This window comes from Oncorhynchus kisutch, linkage group LG2 (genome assembly GCF_002021735.2).
Source record: "Oncorhynchus kisutch isolate 150728-3 linkage group LG2, Okis_V2, whole genome shotgun sequence".
NCBI classification, from domain to species: Eukaryota; Metazoa; Chordata; class Actinopteri; order Salmoniformes; family Salmonidae; genus Oncorhynchus; species Oncorhynchus kisutch.
Window position 1 is genome coordinate 8987674 of NC_034175.2, and position 22018 is coordinate 9009691.

Here is a 22018-nt window from a genome sequence, read left to right on the forward strand (position 1 = left end):
TAACAGTTTTGAACAAATTAATTTATTCCTAAATTAAGGAGACGCAAGAGAGAGAGAGAGCTATATTTTGTTGTATTTTTTAAAAACTTTCACCTTCACTAAACTAGCAAATGCAGCTAGCTAGTTTAGCCTACTCAAACACCTGGCTCAAACAGAGAGGGATGTTAGGTTAGCTAGCTGGATATGGCTATCAAACACTGGAACTCTTCCAAGTCGAAGTAAGCTTTTGGTTTTATTAATTTATTGCCACCGGGGCCCGCCGATGTAGCTGCTTACTGTACACTGTACTGCATGTTTGTAGCGTGTTAGTACTAGTAGCTATGTTGACTATGATGTTAATATGGTGAGAACGATGTAGGCTGTGTGTAGCGGTTAACATTTCTTAGGGATAGGCATCCCATCAACGGGACAGTTGTAAATCATGCAGCGCCGTGTGTCACGATCGCAGATTTTAGAGAAACAACAAATGTCAGTTGTCTTATACCGGCTGAAAGCATAAAATATTGTTAATATATCTACACTGTCCAATTTACAATAGGAGGAGGAGAGCTCCTAACAACAAAACACTTTTTTCACTGCGATAGGTTTGATAAATTCACCTCTGAAGGTGAAATGTGTACTTACATTCTGACATCTTGCTCTGATTTATCATCCCAAGGGTCCCAGAGATACCATAAAGTGTCATTTTCTTAGATAAAATAAATTTTCATATCCTAAAAAGGTCCATATAGCATGCATGATCGATTTTGTATTTCCATTCGTTCAGCTCCACCCACCCCCGCAGCTACTCGCCCAAGCCTCCCCAGCTTCTTCTTCACCCATACCCAGATAACAGATGTTCTGAAAGAGTTGCAAAACCTGGACCCGTATAAATCAGCTGGGCTAGACAATCTTTTATTTTTTTATATATCCGCCGCCATTGTTGCAACCCCTATTACCAGCCTGTTCAACCTCTCTTTCGTATCGTCCGAGATCCCTAAAGATTGGAAAGCTGCCCCGGTCATCCCCCTCTTCAAAGGGGGTGACACCCTAGACCCAAACTGTTACAGACCTATATCCATCCTGCCCTGCCTATCTAAAGTCTTAGAAAGCCAAGTAAATAAACAGATCACTGACCATTTTGAATCCCATCGTACCTTCTCCGCTGTGCAATCCGGTTTCTGAGCCGGTCACGGCGCACCTCAACCATGCTCAAGGTCCTAAACGATATCATAACCTCCATCAATAAAAGACATTACTGTACAGCTGTCTTCATCAACCTGGCCAAGGCTTTCGACTCTGTCAATCACCGTATTCTTATCGGCAGACTCAGTAGCCTTGGTTTTTCTAATGACTGCCTTGCCTGGTTCACCAACTACTTTGCAGACAGAGTTCAGTGTGTCAAATCGGAGGGCATGTTGTCCGGACCTCTGGCAGTCTCTATGGGGGTACCACAGGGTTAAATTCTTGGACCGACTCTTTTCTCTGTATATATCAATGATGTCGCTCTTGCTGCGGGCGATTCCCTGATCCACCTCAACGCAGATGACGCCATTCTGTATACTTCTGGCCCTCCCTTGGACACATTGCTAACTAACCTCCAAATGAGCTTCAATGTCATACAACACTCCTTCCGTGGCCTCCAACTGCTCTTAAATGCTAGTAAAACCAAATGCATGCTTTTCAACCGTTCGCTGCCCGCACCTGCCCACCCGACTAGCATCACCACCCTGGACGGTTCCGACCTAGAATATGTGGACAACTACAAATACCTAGGTGTCTGGTTAGACTGTAACCTCTCCTTCCAGAGTCATATTAAACATCTCCAATCCAAAATCAAATCTAGAATCAGCTTTCTATTTCGCAACAAAGCCTCCTTCACTCACGCCGCCAAACTTACCCTCGTAAAACTGACTATCCTACCGATCCTCGACTTCGGCGATATCATCTACAAAATAGCCTCCAATACTCTACTCAACAAACTGGACGCAGTCTATCACAGTGCCATCCGTTTTGTTACCACATCACCCTATACCACCCACCACTGCGACCTGTATGTTCTAGTCGGCTGGCCCTCGCTACATATTCATCACCAGACTCACTGGCTCCAGGTCATCTATAAGTCTATGCTAGGTAAAGCTCTGCCTTATCTCAGATCACTGGTCACGATAACAACACCCACCCGTAGCACACGTTCCAGCAGGTATATCTCACTGATCATCCCCAAAGCCAACACCTCATTTGGCCGCCTTTCCTTCCAGTTCACTGCTGCCAGTGACTGGAACGAATTGCAAAAATCGCTGAAGTTGGAGACTTTTATTTCCCTCACCAACTTTAAACATCAGCTATCTGAGCAGCTAACCGATCGCTGCAGCTCTACATAGTCCATCTGTAAATAGCCCACCCAATGTACCTACCTCATCCCCATATTGTTTTTATTTTATTTACTTTTGCACACCAGTATCTCTACTTGCACATCATCATCTGCTAATTTATCACTCCAGTGTTAATCTGCTAAATTGTAATTATTCGCTCCTATGGCCTATTTATTGCCTACCTCCTCATGCCTTTTGCACACACTGTATATAGACTTTCTTTTTTTCTACTGCGTCATTGACTTGTTTATTGTGTTATTGGCTCGTAAATTGTTTACTCCATGTGTACCTCTGTTGTCTGTCACACTGCTTTGTTTTATCTTGGCCAGGTTGCAGTTGTAATTGAGAACTTGTTCTCAACTAGCCTACCTTAAATAAAGGTGAAATAAAAAATAAAATAAAACTTGCAAAGAAAGGAATCTGGGAAAATCCCAGAAAACCCTAAACGTTGTTTCAACCAGTCAAATTATGTTCGTATTTATTCCTTAGAGATCCTAGAACGGAACCATACTTCACTATATCATTAGGAGTGTAGTATATCCTATAAGACACCAAAATTGGTCAGAGATGACACAGGCAGTCTACACTTGATTGACTGTAATTTAGTCAAATAAGCACCAATCGGGGTCAAACAAAGCTAGCTACAGTTGAAGTTGGAAGTTTACATACACCTTAGCCAAGTACATTTAAACTCAGCTTTTCACAATTCCTGACATTTAATCTGAGTAAAAATTCCCTTTCTTAGGTCAGTTAGGATCACCACTTTATTTTGAGAATGTGAAATGTCAGAATAATAGTAGAGAGAATGATTTATTTCAGCTTTTATTTCATTCATCACATTCCCAGTGGGTCAGAAGTTTACATACACTCAATTAGTGTTTGGTAGCATTGCCTTAAACAATTTAAACTTTGGCTACCAAATCGTTTGACCTATCACAAGTTTCCCACAATAAGTTGGGTGGATTTTGGCCCATTCCTCCTGACAGAGCTGGTGTAACTGAGTCAGGTTTGTAGGCCTCCTTGCTTGCACACGCTTTTTCAGTTCTGCCCACACATTTTCTATAGGATTGAGGTCAGGGCTTTGTGATGGCCACTCCAATAACTTGACTTTGTTGTCCTTAAGCCATTTTCCCACAACTTTGGAAGTATGCTTGTGGTCATTGTCCACTTGGAAGACCCATTTGCGACCAAGCTTTAACTTCCTGACTGATGTATTGAGATGTTGCTTCAATATATCCACATAATTTCCCCCCCTCATGATGCCATCTATTTTGTGAAGTGCACCAGTCCCTCCTGCAGCATACCACCCCCACAACATGATGCTGCCACCCCTGTGCTTCACGGTTGGGATGGTGTTCTTTGGCTTGCGAGCCACCCCTTTTCCCTCCAAACATAACAATGGTCATTATGGCCAAACAGTTCTATTTTTGTTTATTCAGACCAGAGGACATTTCTCCAAAAAGTACGATCTTTGTCCCCATGTGCAGTTGCAAACCGTAGTCTGACTTTTTTATGGCGGTTTTAGAGTGACTTTTTCCTTGCTGAGCGGCCTTTCAGGTTATGTCGATATAGGACTCGTTTTACTGTGGTTATAGATACTTTTGTACCTGTTTCCTCCAGCATCTTCACAAGGTCCTTTGCTGTTGTTCTGGAATTGATTTGCACTTTTCGCACCAAAGTACGTTCATCTCTAGGAGACAGAATGCATCTCCTTCCTGAGCGGTATGACAGCTGCGTGGTCCCATGGTGTTTATACTTGCGTACTATTGTTTGTACAGATGAACGTGGCACCTTCAGGCATTTGGAAATTGCTCCCAAGGATGAACCAGACTTGTAGAAGTCTACAATTTTTTTTCTGAGGTCTTGGCTGATTTCTTTTGATTTTCCCTTGATTTCAAGCAAAGAGGCACTGAGTTTGAAAGTAGGCCTTGAAATACATCCACAGGTACACCTCCATTTGACTCAAATAATGTAAATTAGCCTATCAGAAGCTTCTAAAGCCATTACATAATTTTTTGGAATTTTTCAAGCTGTTTAAAGCTGTTTAAACTTAGTGTATGTATAACTTCTGACTCACTGGAATTGTGATACAGTGAGTTAAAAGTGAAGTAATCTGTCTGTAGACAATTGTTGTAAAAATGAATTGTGTCATGCACAAAGTACATGTCCTAACCGACTTGCTAAAGCTATAGTTAGTTAACAAGAAATTTGTGAAGTGGTTGAAAAACGAGTTTTAATGTGTCCAACCTAAGTGTATGTAAACTTCCGACTTCAACTGTAGATAGCCAATGAGCTGGGCTTTACAGGAGTATGCGATAACCCTATATCTGTCGCACAATTATTCTCCTAACCTTGTGCGACAGCAAGCCTTTTCCTTTGGACAGAAATTGCAAGAATATGGAGAGTTATGAAACCTGGGTGTTTTACAAATGTTGAACTTACAATATGGCTACTAATACTGGAAAAGCTAAATCAAAGTGCAAGTATACAGATTTGACGATATTCTTGCAGAAAAATGTCATGTAAATGTGTCCTTCACGATTTGCCCAAATGTTGCTGGGTGACTTCACACTAAATGTCATGTAGCTTGCTCATACTTCAAGTTATCAGTCTGAATCTTTGCACATACACTGCTACCCTCTCTAGGACACCATCGGATTTACAACCATAGAGATGGCTAGATTTGGGACCTTTCTGTTGAATTTCAAATATGGTGGTAAACGGTTGTTTTTTTCTTCTACCAGATCTATTGTGTTAAATTCTCCTACATTCAATTCACATTTCCACAAACGTCAAATTGTTGCCTTTCAAATGGTTCCAAGAATATGCATTTCCTTGCTTTAGCGCCTGAGCTACAGGCAGTTAGATTTGGGTATGTCATTTTAGGTGAAAAATGAAAAAAGGGGGCTGTCCCTAAGAAGTTTTAACAGTTATGTTATGAAGGTTTGGCTTGGAAGGTTTTTTCATTAGGTCAGAGAAAGCTGATGGTGTTGTGGACTGAAGTCCATAAGCGAAGGGAAAAAGGTGAGAGGAAGGAGAGCACGTAGATGCAAGAAGGAATTATACAACAAAGAGATCATGCTGTTTGTATGTGGCTGCTATGAAAGTGAACTGTATTTGCGTGTGATCAGGGGTGTATAAATTCCACAAATTCTGTTGAAAAACATTTCTTAAACGGAAGCAAACAGAACGAAATTGGTATAAACATACCTGAATTTATCCAATAAACTCTCGTTTGCAACTGTTGAACTAATGATTACGCCCTAGATCAGCTAGATACAGGCAATAGTGTGCAAAGCGGTATTAATGTGTTAATGTCTGTCACCTTGATTACTCAGATTTCTCTTGACCTGTGCACCTACTGTATGTTGTAAACTTTCATTCATAGGCTAGGTTGTATCAACCTCATTATGGGTATGGAATCAATTTGAGTATCATGCACTAGCTGTTACATTGAACTGGGTGAATGGAATATGAATGACAGTTATCCAATATGCTGTAGTAGAAATAAGGCCATGTTCATAAAAAATTATAATTATATAAACGTCACAGACAGCCACTGTTTTAAAGCAAAATGTGTGTAACCAGACTAAAGGATATTATAAGCAAGTATTTTTTTTCTTCGACAGACAGACATACGCATTGACCAATGGTCGATGCCTAGACTGTAGGGATGGAGTGTAGGCCGACCTGGCTACCTTTTACCTTGTGTTCGGAGTACCAACATTTTACTAGGCAAATTCATATATAATATGTCTTTCTTAACAGATTACATTACATTTTTTTGTTCAAAATTTGTAGTGTATTCACAAATGTTGTTTGTGTTTCCTTGTGCTGAAGGAGTTAAATAATCTTTGAAAGAACACCTCATTAATCCCCCCCAGTGAGGTATTTCGTGTCACCAAATAAAGACAAGATGCTTTCCAGGTGGACTCCATTGTTTTTCCATGTGTTTTTATGTTTACTGGTTTAGAGAAGATAAGTCGGAGCATGGACACATAGGTGCGGACACTATAGCATGGCTGTGGGTTCAAATCCTGCATTCACCTCATATGTGTGTTAACAGTAAGTTGCTCTCTGGATAAAAAATATATACTTTATATTATTATTGTCCCAGTCAGTGTGGTGCTAGGTTGGGACACCATCACAATTCTGCTGAGACAGAGGATGAAGGGGCTTAGAGCAACAGGCCCTGTTTGAGTGGACAGGTTAAGAGCCAAAATCTCTTCCCCACCCTACTCTGTCTTTTTCTGTCTACTAAATCCTTCTACTGCTGTAAACACTGTTCACAGGACAACTCCAGACTGTATATCTGATCTCAGCAGTGGTTCTGTTGCACATGGTTTTATATGGTTCTTGATTGGTGGGTTGCTGCCAGTTAGACTAGGGAGTAGTCTAGGAACATGTTTGTAGGAAAGTACTTCATGTGATGTCCCTGACTATGCAAGTGGCAGTGACTAAACACACACCAAGACTTATAAATTATTCAGGCAGGTTTTATTTTTAGGTAGAAGCCTTCCAAAGAGAGTCGCTGGATCAGGAAATGCCCAAAATGCAACCAATAAAAAAAAATTGAGACATTTGGCATAACTGCAGGCAACAGAGATATGGGTGTCTTTCCCTTTTAATTGTGGCTGATATGTTGAGTGAGCACTGTGGGAGTACTGTCCTTAACACAGTGTTGAAGTGACCAGGGGCGTCATTTATAAACATTGCATATGCACAAAATATGCCCCAAAATATGCCATGCAAACAGTTTTCACGCAAAAGTTGACATTTATAAAAACTCAACTTGATGTGAGAATGTGCTTATCTTCCCACAAACTTTAGACCATGTGTAAGCACAGTTTCTAGTTGTTGAAGTATTGCATTGCAAGAAGCCAAATGCAATAGCCGAGCCTTGTGAAATGGGGAAAATATAATGACGCTCTTATTCCTAAAAAGAACATGAAGCTAAATACGCTTTAAATAACAAGATGAAATCATCTGCCGTTCGTGAGAACAGCGAAATTCTATGTATTTTATCTTTCCATTCTAAAATAATTAGAAATGGGCATCTATTGCCTATTATTTGATTTCCATGATGTTGCAGAATAAATTCCTCAAATGTTCTGCAAATGTTCTGCCTGAAAACCGTATAAGCCTACAACAAGTAAGGATAGGCTTCATCTCTTATTTAATTGTATCCACTTCACAGTAGTAAATAGATAAGCTAGTTGAAGTATTTTGCTCTATGCGATCCATTCCGAAGCACAGTTTAACAGTAGAACAGAGGTTCACCTTTTCCATTGCCATTTGTAGGCTACGTCTGTAATTTAAAAATTTCTCGAGTAGACAATATTTCATTTATAAACATAATACATTTGTCATATTATGATATGTATTGTGTATTATTTATTCTGCAATTGTTATGATAACCCTTTTATAATGAATTCCTCACCGTTTATGGCTATGATGAGTAAATATTCCCGAAGTAACCATACAACAATTTACCATGCGTATCTAATTTAATTAGGCCAACCAGATGGGCAATTAATAATTTCAGGTTTTTGCTCTATGCGTCGGAAAGGGAGCGCGGTTTAGAACATACAGTCGAATTTAATAGGGACTGCATAGGGACATAGACTTTTGTTTATATATTTCACTCTCTAAGCAAATGTTAACATATGTTTCCCATACCAATAAAGCCCTTAAATTGAATTGATAGTGTGGGGGGCTCGATGTGAGCCATGCATGACCCTAGAGAAGGGCTCCTTCCGGGTGGACCTGCGTCGGTTCCACTCCACCCCTCTGCAGCGCCCGTGAGACCAAGCAGCTTAACGTCCTGGTGGAGTGTACGCTCTTCGCACCCTCCTAGGCCAGCGACGACTCGGAGAACTGTGTTCACGGGGCGGCGAGAGAGAGAGACGGAGAAGAGGGCAAAGGGAGGAGAAGGAGAAGCGGCCGTCGCACGGCGGGGGCTTCACTATAGACAACATCCAAGAGGAACGGGTGAAGTGAACGAGTGTGATGGGAGCCAGGATCAGATCACTACTCTGTGATATCAGATGCTCTCAAGCCTCGACATTAACTGATTATATTCGCCTAAGATATTTTAATTTAAAATAATAAGCAACTGTAATTTTAAATGTAGAACATTCGTTTATTTAAGACAGACCGCGTTGATTGTTTAAAGTGCTGCATTAGTGAATACTGCTTTTCAGATATCTTTTCAGGTAAAATAGTTCAGATAAATTATGAGGATTGTTTGGACCAGATGAATAAGATGTTTGATATTGTTTAATAATGAGATTATAGTTTTATCTAAAAAGTACTGTAAGTAAAAATGGTAGAACACTGACACAGACAACTTGTCAAAAATAAATAAATATTTATTTAAAACATTTATTCTCTGAAGAGATAATAATTAGACATCCACTCTGCATGCCAGCTGCTGTGTAATGTATTCCAAAACAAATCAATCGTCATAAATGTTTGACAGGCTACTGTTTTTTGTTGTTGTTGCGTGTGACTGTGTGAGGATCTACATTCAATACAAAAACAGGCCATCTGCCAAATGAGTACATTTATTATATCAATACTATCATTAAAATAGCAACGGGCTAAAGCAAATAGACAGTGCCTATAGAACGGTTACACACCCCTTGGATTTATTCACATTATATTGTGTTACAAAGTGGGATGAAAATGGATTTAATTGTATTTTTTGGTCAACGGCCTCCACAAAATACTCTGTAATATCAAAGTGGAAGACACTAATATACCTTGATTAGATAAGTACATAAGGCTTTGCATTTAGGCCAAAATGTGTTTTCCTTTGCCATGTTTTTGTTGTTGTTGCAGTATTACTTTAGTGCCTTTATGCGTGTTTTGGATTATTTTTATTCTGTTTATTTATATTCTTCTTTTCACTCTGTCTTTTAGGTCATTATTGTGGAGTCACTACAATGTTGTTGATCCATCCTCAGTCTTTTCCCATCACAGCCATTGAACTCTGTAGTTGTTTTAAAATCCCCAATGGCCTCACAATAACACCCCTAAGCAGTTTCCTTAATTGCCTGCAGCTCAGAAGGACGACTGCATCTTTGATGTTTCTGGGTGGTTTAATACGTAATCCACAGCATAATTATTAATTTGACCATGCTTAAAGATATATTCAATGTCTGGTTTGTTATTGTTACCCATCTTCCAATCACTGGTCATCTTTATGAGGCTTTCAAAAATCTCCCTGGTCTTTGTAGTTTAATCTGTGCTGCAAATTCAATACTTGGCTGAGGGACCTTACATATGTTGTATGTATGGAGGACAGAGCAAGGGGTAGTCATTAAAAAATCATGTCAAGCCCTATTATTTCACACAGAGGGAGTCCATATAACTTATGTGATTTGTTAAGACACTATTTACTTCATTTAGGCTATTACTTCTGCAGCTACTATGTTTTAGTTATTTAATTGTTATTCATTTGTAAAAATGTGTAGAATTTTCTTTTCACTTTGATATTAGGGAGTATTTTGGGTAGATTAATGATTAAATTTTTTTTATAAAATATTTTTCTATCCCACTTTGTAACGCAAAATTTCAGGAGGTGCAGACTCTATAGGCACTGTAAATATGAATCGAACAAGATCTAAATGTACTAAACACATATGGCTAAATGAAAATCAAGAAGTTGAGTACAAAACAATTGCTCCAAGTCGTCCTGAGAGAGATAACCGCCAAACATAGATGGAAACATTCATATGAAACAAGGACACAGTTTTTGCTGCCTCTAAATAGTCTTGATGTTTCCTTTCCTTGTCTCTTGGAAGTGACTGACTCTTCAGCTGCAGCCACGATAGAATGGTAATAATACTGTGCTTGATAATGATAATGCTGCTGCTGCTAGACATGTTTTACATTCTTTTCTAAGACCCAGTGCCCCTCTAGTGGTGGAAATATGCATTGACGTACTCCATGCACTTTTGGAGTGCATGGATAAATGCTACGGTAACTGGTGTCTTGTTACCATGTATGTACATTACATGCTATGAGTTAGTTTCCCTGAGATGTAGTTGTTTGGCAGTAAAATGATTCTCTGTTGACATTACATTTGCCTTCAAGCTAGCTCAGGTATGGCATGTGTACAGGTAGGTGCTGCTGATGTTCCAGTCTGGGGGGAAGTCCTGCAGCGGGTGGTTCTTCAGGTGTTTCTGCATGGCAGCCAGGCTGCTACAGAACTCCAGGCAGACAGTACACTGGTAGGGTGTGGCCCCGCCGTGGGTCCGCAGGTGCTTGATCATGGCTGAGTAGTCCCTTGACCGCTGGCCACACAGACGGCACTCAAACGGCTTCTCTCCTGGGGTTGACATTGAGAGTGAGCAGGCAAGCACATACACAATGACTGACAAATTGAAACACACACCCACGCCTACACCCCCACCACACACACACACAGGGGGATATAATACCTGTGTGTACCCGATGGTGTGTATCCAGTTGGTGTTTGAGACTGAACCTCTTGGAGCAGCGTTTACACTGGTAGGGCTTCTCTCCTCCCTGATCTCGCCGGGGGGACGGCAGTGACCTCTCCACCCTGAAGCTACGATCACAGTACTTACACCCCAGAGAAGTCTCACATGAGCCTGGGGAGGAGAGAGCAACAAGTTGGGGGTGGGGGTAGAATTGTAATCATTCCATGTCATATAAATTCCTTTTTTTCATTTAGTATCTTGTGATGAGTAACTTATAATTAGTTATAGTTAACTTTACATGAATGTACATTGTGTATACAGACAGAACCGTCCAATGAGCATCAATATTAATAAACCTAGCTTAGCTCCATTTCTATTCTGTAATGTGTTTCTTCCCCTGACGTTTCCCCTGTGCTCCCCATTGCAGCCTGTATAATTGAGGGTATGGGTTAATTGTTTTCTCACACGTCTATATTTATCAGCACAATCATTGGTGACCATTACCCGGTTAAACAATAGTGTCAGGCCAGAGTGATGACATACTAATAGCACTAAAGGGTGGTGTGAGCTCAGCCACATTGCATGCAGATGGATTTTCTGTAGGACAGGGGTCACACTCATGACTGTAAAGGCTCACTGTTGTCATAGCAGCAACCTTCTTCACTCAACATTTTTTGTTGTCTTCATTTGTGAATTCATTTGTGAATTTTTATATTACAGTGGGTATTGTATGAAATGGTATTATACAACTGTTATGAAGCATAATTGTATTTGTCACACACCTAGATAATGATAACTAAGACCTCCTTTTACCAGAGATAGTTCTATAAATACACCACATCCTTTCACGAGGCTCAAATTGACAAGAAGAACCTTGGTTTCCTCTCATCGTGTACCTTTGCATTTCTCTATAATCTGACCGAGGTGTGATTCTGAAGTAGAGCTGTCAGCTCTCCAGCCCTTTGGTGGCAGTTAGTGATACTGTTTTACACAGTTACTATGGGGCTCTGTTGAACACATACAGGATGCTGAATAGGGCTGGGGGAGGGGGGGGAGAGAGAGCAAGGACCAAGACCACAATAAAGTGTTCACTCCTCTCTCACTACAATTCAGCCTGTTCTCAATTAGCTTCCTGTCCAAATCTTCCTTGGCCTCTCACTTAGAACGCACAAACCTCTGACGTCTAAGCTTGATAAGTATCTCACTTATAGGGACTAAAATGATCAAGTCTGATAAAAGTGACCAGTTGAAGTCAGTGAAACACATTATTCAACTAAATGTGTTACTCTTGGCTGTCCATTCAATTTGGTGGAGACAATCAATGGAGATAATCTTGAGTCACATGAATACCGTCTCTCAGTCGTACTGTAACGAGCGAGTGACAGTGCTAACCCCATCACACAAACACAGACTGTAAAGATGTGAGGCTGATTTGACCACCCTACATAGAGTGAAAAAAAGATGTAAGCTTTTTTTCCCTTTGGCACTGTATCAAAACCACCAGAACATTGCAGAATGTACTGTTTGTTCTGCCAGCTTACCGCACTGCTGCACCGCCAGCACAAAGCCACAACTCACTCACTCACTCATTCTGTCTGTCTGTATCTCTCTCTCTCTCTCTCTCTCTCTCTCTCTCTCTCTCTCTCTCTCTCTCTCTCTCTCTCTCTCTCACACGCTCTTGCTCTCACTCTCTCTCATACTCTTTCTCTCTCCCCCACTCTTTCTCTCTCACTCTCTTACTCTCTTTCTCTCTCGTTCTCCCTCAGGCACTCTTCTCTCTCTCTCATGTTTCCTATATGCTCTGTCCCTATGACGATAGAGGTTAACGGTCACACTTTGTTAGAAATGTCACTGCCATGTATCCATTAGAATATTAAGAATACAGTCACGTCTTAGTTCTGTACAGCTCCCAATACAATATTCACATTTTGAGATGATGCTTTTTGCAATGTACCCCAGTTAGAGGTCTAGTGAAAAAGCACTGAGTGAATGTTGTGACATTACAGTACCTGAGGGGTTGGTGGTTGAGGCCTGCAGCCATGAGCTGCCCAGGAGGACCTTGCTGCAGTGCTGACAGTCCTGGGTTCTTCCTGGACGCTCCTTGGAGTATCTGGCCCCATAGAAGACAGGTTCAAAATCAAACCTTATTTCAAGGACAAGAGTCAATGTAACTGTTGTAAGGCAAACACGCAAGCATGGTGGTCACCGAGCCACTATTAGATAACCCAGTTGATGTGTTGCAATGAGTGTCATGCCAAAGCAGATTGATTTGCACACCACCTTTAGACATCCTGTCCTTCTCCCCGGCCTCTCCAACTCCAGGCTATATGTACCTGTCTATTGATGTCAAATGTAAGTACCCAACTGTCGTAGGTTGGGGTTCTGAGGAAGAGGCCAGGCGTTACAAATATACTGTATGTTTAGTGTCACATAGAAAAGGGACTTTCCACAGCATCTGACGCACTTTGTTAGCTCGACTGAAAAACCATAGGTGAATGATTTTTCAGAGATTAAAGGAGGAGTGGTAACGCTCTTTGTGGCCCTAAAATCGCCCAAATAAACAAAAGTGACAAATCTGCTACAAAGTCTGCTAGATGGTTTCCTACACTACCTAAATTAAATGGACACAGATATCAGATAAACCTCAGAGATCAACAACGGGAGGGAGGAGGAAGTCAGAAAGATGTTGACGACCGATAGTTTCAACACTGAAACAGGATCACATAAACACAGTTTTAAGACTACTTACACTCATTCTGTAGTACTTTGTAGTACTCTGATCTGAGCCACATGTTATTTCTGACCTGGGCGTCAAGGTGGTATCTGAGGGAGTGCAGTATGTATCGTGTGTGTGTGTGTGTGTGTGTGTGTGTGTGTGTGTGTGTGCAATGTGTATTACGGGGACCTTATGCCAAATTGTAAACTGCATTTCTATATATATTGTTTTATTGGAATGTTTGTGTTAAATTTGTTGTCCTCAGGGCTCAATGGACTCCCCTGATTAAATAAAAGTTCAATAAATAAAAAATAGGCAGACATTGTTTAAGAACAGGACTGAAACAGCTTGTAACTGATCCGTAGTGGATCTGAATGTCTTTCATGGTTGATATTTGCAAGGGAGGAGAGTAATTAAGGGGGCTCCCCTTTAGATACTATGCAGAAAACTGCTATGTAGAGCCTTTCAATTACACCATACTGTACATCATGTCTCTGCATTAGAAAATAGGAAGTAGCTTCACTGTAAAACCAGAAACGAGACAGTGTAATGCCACCATCAAGGGACAGACCACAGAACATGACTTCAGCAGCTGTTCTGTGGTTTGGACACAGCTAATATGAATGACCATCTACATCCATAATATACATCATGTGAATATGACAGACAGGAGAGGGTTAACTGGAGACAGCGGAAACTCTGCTTGTAGGAAAGAACTTTCACTCAGATCCACCCAAACGACAATGAGTCAGATAGCTGTGTCGATATGTGCTACTTAATGTAAGCAAATTAGGGGGATTCTGAACTATATTGTAGACATGAGAACAGGGAAAGAAGGAGAAGAATGAAGACCAAAACGTTTGTAGTATAAAACCCCTCCAGAGAGGTCTTACCTTTGCCCTTCCCCTAGTGCTCCACCTATCAACACTTTATCCATCGAGTCTCTTTTTCCCAGCAGACCTTGCTTCAGGACGTCCCCCAGCTCCCGAGACCCAGAGAGCAGGGGGTGGTGGTATGGATGCAGGATGCCCGGGTAGCCCAGGACGGCGCTGTGGACCTGGGGCGGGCATGAGGACGTTAGCAGGGGGTACATGTGGGGAGAGGAGAGGTGGAAGGGGTATGTCACCAGGTGCTGTGAGGGGTGAAGGGAAGAGGAACTGGCTGCTAGGATGTCGTTATAGTTCAAGGCCATCCTCCTCAGGGTGTTGACTTGGTGCCACATGACCCTCGACGCTGGGGGAGGAGGAGTAGGGGGTTGGATGGTGGCAGCAGTGGTGGCGATGACACTGTCTCTGGATGGAGGCGGTGTGGTGGCCACTAGTGTGGGTGTGAGTGGCTTTGGCCTTTTTCTCTGTGGTGGTGATGAACCAGAGGAGTTATCCCTAGTGTCAAGAAGAGTGGGACCCTCAGTGAATGGGCTGCTCTGGGGCTCCAGATCAATGGAAGGAATTGTCTGGGGATCCCCCTCTTCTGGAATGGGACTTCCTTTCAGGGATTCTTTCTCATCTCTCTCCTCTGTTATCTGAAGTCTTGTTTCTGTCATTTCTCCAGTTTCTTTCGTTCCTCTCACTTCTCTTATTTCTCTCAACTCTCTTCTCTCTCTCTTCAGGCACCCCCGATTTCTCTTCAGCTGGCTGCGACACTGCTCCTCCAGGGAATGCATCTCCAGGAGCTTGGCGGCCCTCAGAAGCTGGGGCAGATCATCCACAGGGACCTCCAGGGTCTCGGTGTAGGCAAAGTCCAGGACCTGCTGGAAGGTGTGTGGAGAGAGGAGCTCCAGACTACAGTGGTAAGGTTGGTCGAGGCGATCGTGCTGGTCTGAGTATGCAGCCTGTAGGGTGAGCTGATGCTCCAGGGTTTTGCTAGCGCAGGCCAGCACCAGCCGATGGGCCCTGAACACCTGGCTCTCCACTGAGATAACAGCATCACACAGCGTCCCCGAGCGACGCAGGACATCTGCCTGGCGCAGGAAGAGGGAGTACTGGGTGTTGTGAACTCGGATCATCTTAGAGGTATGGAGGAGGAGTGATGGGAAGAGAAGATGGGCAGGTGGATAGGAGATGGTTTGGAAACTGTTTGAGACAACGCCATTCAACCTATAGGAAAAAGGAGACCATGATCATTTTTTGTAATGTTTCTGAGAAATAAAAATAGCAGATAGCAAGTTGGAAAATGTATTTGTATAAATAGGTAAATTGCAGAGATTGCAGTTGTGATAAATAGATTATATCCCACGCCAGGTTCTTAGTGTTTTTCCATCGATGCCAGACGTTTAGGATGTTTTCAAGCTATCAGGGGTGAGAGAAGAGGGGGATGGAAACTCAGAGGGCAGATCATATCACCTGCTGACGTAGGTTTGGTTGATAACGTGCTGTTGGTTACTAGGGTTTTGGAAATTCATAGCCCGAAAGGGACTGACACAATGCAAGAATGACTTAAAAAGTTCAACATTACAGGAGCAATTGATATGTCGACCATGTTACATATCAATAAATATTGAGTGGCATTTCACAGTCTGCAGCATGAAGTGAAATGAATCTCAAGAACAGGTCATAATAAATTATATCCATTTATGATATTATCTTTAAGTCCATTTCCCCTGAAGTCCTTGTGTGGCAATCTGTGGCTTAAAATTCAATTCTGTGGTTGATGAAGTACAGCATATTTCACAGATGTTTTTAGCACATCTTATATCTAACCTCTGTAGTAAAAATAAGTGGCCGAGGCTGTATGTCTGGTTGACGTGTGGAAATGTTATGTTTCATGTTAGCTTTGAAATGAATCTCTCAGGTATACGCTCAGAAGCCACAAACCTCCTCAGAATGACACTATGACTAATGCCAGTACACACAGGCTTCACAGACAGACGACAAGTTTGTTTGACAACAACAACCTTTAGTGTACTGTAATTTGGTTTAGATAGGCATCTACAGTTGTAACAGTGTGCTGTATGAGGTATAAATCAAATTGTGCTATTGGAACATGCAGTAGTGAGTCTTGATATGACAGGATTGTGTCGAAAAGAAATGGGTCACGTCAATTTACAAAAGTGGATTAACCGCAGTTCTGTGCTATATTGTGCACAATCCTACTAAACAGCAGTGGTGGAAAAAGTACTCAATTGTCATACTTTGGTAAAAGTAAAGATACCTTAATAGAATATGACAGTAAAATACTACTTGAGTAAAAGTCTAAAAGTATCTGGTTTTAAATGTACTTAATTACAATGGTGGAAAAAGTACTAAATTGTTATACGTAAAAAGTACAACAAAATGCTTTACATCAAATTCCTTATATAGAGCAAACCAGGTGGCAAGAATTTCTTGGTTTTCTTATTTATGGACAGCCAGCGGCACTCTCCAACACGCAGACATAATTTACAAACGCAGTAGTTGCATTTAGTCAGCCAGATCAGAGGCAGTAGGGATGACAACGTGTTATATTAATAGATGCGTGAATTGGACCATATACAGTGGGGCAAAAAAGTATTTAGTCAGCCACCAATTGTGCAAGTTCTCCCACTTAAAAAGATGAGAGAGGCCTGTAATTTTCATCGTAGGTACACTTCAACTATGACAGACAAAATGAGAAAAAAAATCCTGAAAATCACATTGTAGAATTTTTAATGAATTTATTTGCAAATTATGGTGGAAAATAAGTATTTGGTCAATAACAAAAGTTTATCTCAATACTTTGTTATATACCCTTTGTTGGCAATGACAGAGGTCAAACGTTTTCTTTAAGTCTTCACAAGGTTTTCACACACTGTTGCTGGTAGTTTGGCCCATTACTCCATGCAGATCTCCTCTAGAGCAGTGATGTTTTGGGGCTGTTGCTGGGCAACACGGACTTTCAACTCCCTCCAAAGATTTTCTTATGGGGTTGAGATCTGGAGACTGGCTAGGCCACTCCAGGACCTCGAAATGCTTCTTACGAAGCCACTCCTTCATTGCCCGGGCGGTGTGTTTGGGATCATTGTCATGCTGAAAGACCCAGCCACGTTTCATCTTCAATGCCCTTGCTGATGGTAGGCTTTGTTACTTTGGTCCCAGCTCTCTGCAGGTCATTCACTAGGTCCCCCCGTGTGGTTCTGGGATTTCTGCTCACCGTTCTTGTGATCATTTTGACCCCATGGGGTGAGATCTTGCGTGGAGCTCCAGATCGAGGGAGATTATCAGTAGTCTTGTATGTCTTCCATTTCCTAATAATTGCTCCCACAGTTGATTTCTTCAAACCAAGCTGCTTACCTATTGCAGATTCAGTCTTCCCAGCCTGGTGCAGGTCTACAATTTTGTTTCTGGTGTCCTTTGACAGCTCATTGGTCTTGGCCATAGGGGAGTTTGGAGTGTGACTGTTTGAGGTTGTGGACAGGTGTCTTTTATACTGATAACAAGTTCAAACAGGTGCCATTAATACAGGTAACGAGTAGAGGACAGAGGAGCCTCTTAAAGAAGAAGTTACAGGTCTGTGAGAGCCAGAAATATTGCTTGTTTGTAGGTGACCAAATACTTATTTTCCACCATAATTTGCAAATAAATTCATAAAAAATCCTACAATGTGATTTTCTGGATTTTTTTTCTAATTTTGTCTGTCATAGTTGAAGTGTACCTATGATGAAAATTACAGGCCTCTCTCATCTTTTTAAGTGGGAGAACTTGCACAATTGGTGGCTGACTAAATACTTTTTTGCCCCACTGTAGCTGTCCTGCCTGAGCATTCGAAATATAATGAGTACTTTTCTGTGTCAGAGAAAATGTATGGGAGTAAAATGTACATATTGTCTTAAGGAATGTAGTGGAGTAAAAGTAATAAATATAAATAGTAAAGTACAGATACTGAAAAAATCTACTCAAGTAGTACTTTAAAGTATTTTTACTTAAACCACTGCAAAACAGGTTAAAACTTACTTTATTTTTGAACTAAATGTGTGATGTGTGGTTGTGTATCCTCTATTCTGCTCCTCCAGCTGACCTGTCTCTGAGAGAACTTTCCCATGGAGCACTTTGGCACAGTAACCTCTGCTCAGTACAGTAACTCAATTTCTATCCGCCGACGGCGACAGTCGATAAGATCGAAAGTAGACATACCGGTACTGAAATGGCAGCAATTTAATATCATCGTTACTCTAATGGATGCTTAATCTCTTTCCAACACACACATAGTCAAACAAAGTGTCAGTTCCACTCTCAAAAGTATGAACTCAATATTTTAAGTAATACATTCCTTTATTTGCTTACTAAACACACAAAATGTGATTTGTTTGCTGAATGGGTCTATAGACCCCAGAGTGAAAATACAAAAACTAAAACTAACAACTAGAGTATACTGATGGCCATGGACAACTGTTATATGATGCCTCTGTAATGGTCTCTGTATTATTATAGATTATATCATATTATAAACTGGGTAGTTCGAGCCCTGAATGCTGAATGGCTGAAAGCCATGGTATATGAGACCGTATACCACAGGTATGACAAAACATTTATTTTGACTGTTCTAATTATGTTTGTAACCAGTTTATAATAGCAATAAGGCACCTCAGGGGTTTATGGTGTATGGCCAATAAAGGGAAAGGGGGATACCTAGTCAGTGGTACAACTGAATGCATTCAACTGAAATGTGTCTTTCACATTTAACCCAACGTCTGAATCAGAAAGGTGCGGGGGGCTGCCATATACCACGGCTCTGTGTTGCGTCGTGCCTAAGAACAGCCCTTAGCTGTGGTATATTGACCATATACCACCCCCCTATATCGTATTTATGCACCAGATGATGGATTCACATTGTCCACAAATGTGCAATACATTATCCTTGCCAAGACACAAACATACAAAGGCCAATCATTCAAGGCTCAATAACGCTGGTTATTGGTGGTGGGGACACAACAGATCATAGAAATCATCATATTCGGATTTAAATGTTGTTGCTAAACTTTCTGTATGCAACATGAGGGACAATCACATGTTTGAATTTCTTATTGTTGAGAAGCAACTGCTTTAAGTTAATTGAATTAAATGACATTGAACACCCTTCTTGAAAATGACAATGAAGTTCATGCGTAAGTGAAACTGCAGATTAGCAGTTATCGTACAATGTATTCCAGCATCACTTCATCCCTATTTGTATTGGTACAGTAATACTTTATAGGGTGAACATTTGTAGAACGTCTTTACTGACATTAATTTGACTATTTACTGTATATTAGAGAATTTGTATGAGTGCATTTAAAAAAATGATATTCTATTATTTCCACCAGTAGGACATCAAGTCACGACAGAAATTATTGATAAAGATGAGCAGAAAATACTGTATAAAATACTATTTTATAAAATACTACTAATACAATTTTGCTCACAGAAAGAGATTTTGTTTAACAATACTTTTTTTCTTCTTAAAAAGATAGGGGTCACAATTATTGACACCTCGGTTTTCAATAATCCAGCACCCTTTGTGCACCCTGCCTTTGTGAGGATAACGGCACTGAGCCTCTTTCTGAAATGTTTTATGAGATTGGAGAACACATTGGGATGAATCTTAGACAACTCCTACATACAGAATCTTTCCAGATCATTGATATCCTTCCATCTGTGCTAATGGAGTGAGTGCCCTCTTCAATTCAAACCACAGGTTTTCAATGGGGTTCAAGTCCAGAGACTGAGAGAGCCATTGAAAAATGCTGATTTTGTGGTCAATTAACCATTTCTTTGTGGAATTTGATGTGCGATGGGAGTTATTGTCTTGCTGGAAGATCCACTTCTGGCCAAGTTTCAACCTCCTGTCAGATGCAACCTGGATTTTGTCTAAAATGTCCTGGTACTGGGTAAATGTCATGATGCCATTGACCTTAACAAGGGCCCCAGGACCAGTGGAAGCAAAATAGACCCATAACATCAAAGATCCACCTCCATATTTTATAGTAGGTATGCGGTTCTTTTCTGTTAGCACAGTAACTCCAAGCACACAACATTCCGCATAGAAATGGTTAATTGACCACAAAATCAACATATTGCAATGACCATCTCTGTCTCCGGACTTGTGGTTTGAATTGAAGAGGGCCATAAGCACAGACAAAGGATGGAAGAGTAGTCTAAGATCCCTCCCAATTTGTTCTCCAATCTCTTCTAACATTTTAGAAAAACACTCAGAACCATTGTCCTCACAAAGGGAGGGTACCGGAGTATTGAAAACAGGGGTGCCAATCATTATGACCCCTATATTTTTGAGAAAGAAAATATTCGTTGTTAAACAAAATATATTTTTCTGAGCAATTGTATTAGTAAAAATACTAACATTTTAAAATATTTGCAGCATAGCTTGTATTTATTTTATACAGTCTTTTTTGCTAATCTTTATCAGGGTGCCAATAATTTGAGTCACGACTGTATGTTCCTTTACTGATACTGACATGTGTTTATAGAAGTAAAATGCATTATTATTATTATTGACATCTAGGACTATTGCAGGTAGAAATGTTACATGCAGAACCTTTAACAACAGCTTGATCCACCATCAATGCAATCATCCATACAAACTAATCGATCCACAAAGTTGAATGAGTAGATCTTCCCTGGTTATACGCATATAGGACAGTACCATCAGAAATCAGGTACTGATGGCGATATGATTACTGAATATCATACATACAGTAGCGGGCTACAGACAGACATTAGGCCTATAGTATGCAGGCCTCAATATTACCACAAGCAAATCTACATGTCCTCAATAGCCCATAAAGCTAAGGGGAAAACCTAGTGTGCACTGACATACCTTCAACATCCTCTGACAACACATGAAAAACCAGAGGGCCTCTCCTCTATTCACATGTAAAGGCTGGAGTTGCATGTGAGGAACCTTTTAAAGCTAAAACCCACAGAGACACCAGCTAGATGACAGGATCAACAGAGAGGAGATAGTGAAGAGAAAGAGTTAGAGAGAGAGAGAATTTTTAAAACATTGGCTTGGGAGACCATGCAGGGACGGAAAGTGAAGTAAAGCAGAAGTGTTCAGTGCGATGGAGAGACTCACCAGTTCACGAGTGACTCAACCCACCCACTGTGGAGAGTGTCGACCCTACACGCATTGTGGCCTGGCTGTTGAATGACAGGGTTGGCTGGGTGTCAGTTTAGGTAAGGGAAAGGGTGGTTACCTCTTCTCTCTTCTCAGTCCCTCCTCTTAAAACCTCATCTGGCCCTGATTGGTCTGTCATGGGAGCACCCATGAGATATGATTGGTTACTACAGTATACAGAGTTGAACTGGCTATACTATTGATCTTGGTTGATTATCTCATTTCAAAATAATGTGTTAGGCTGAGACTGACAGTTTGAAATGTAGCAACACACAGGTTATACCAGAGTAATCTCTTTAATCATATTTATGATCTTATCCTAAAAGGCACAAACATTTATTCATTTTTTCCCACCCACATCACAGTCGCAGGTTACTGAAATGTTGTAATGGGCTGAAGTACAGTGCTCAGAGAACCATTTGCACTTTGTT

At 41.0% G+C, this 22018-nt stretch overlaps 1 protein-coding gene across 1 annotated transcript; it reads right to left on the reverse strand.

The window, feature by feature from the left end:
- Positions 1 to 8704: 8704 nt before the first annotated feature.
- On the reverse strand, positions 8705 to 21627 carry LOC109900907 (zinc finger and BTB domain-containing protein 16-like). The gene is made up of 5 exons (XM_031802802.1): positions 21546 to 21627; positions 14414 to 15616; positions 12814 to 12914; positions 10802 to 10975; positions 8705 to 10689 (listed from the first exon to the last, which is right to left on the reverse strand). Exons 2-5 carry the CDS (start codon positions 15523 to 15525, stop codon positions 10460 to 10462), a joined length of 1617 nt encoding a protein of 538 aa, XP_031658662.1. The 5' UTR covers positions 15526 to 15616; positions 21546 to 21627; the 3' UTR covers positions 8705 to 10459.
- Between the last annotated feature and the right edge of the window lie 391 nt (positions 21628 to 22018).

What these genes read in the sequence shown, in the direction of transcription:
- LOC109900907 (XM_031802802.1), bottom strand. Translation starts at nt 15,525, where the DNA reads ATGATCCGAGTTCACAACACCCAGTACTCCCTCTTCCTGCGCCAGGCA. An exon ending in CTCAACCACCAACCCCTCAG is followed by an intron (nt 10,976 to 12,813) that starts GTACTGTAATGT and finishes TCTCCTCCCCAG; the next exon opens with GCTCATGTGAGACTTCTCTG. An exon ending in ACACCATCGGGTACACACAG is followed by an intron (nt 10,690 to 10,801) that starts GTATTATATCCC and finishes TGTCAACCCCAG; the next exon opens with GAGAGAAGCCGTTTGAGTGC.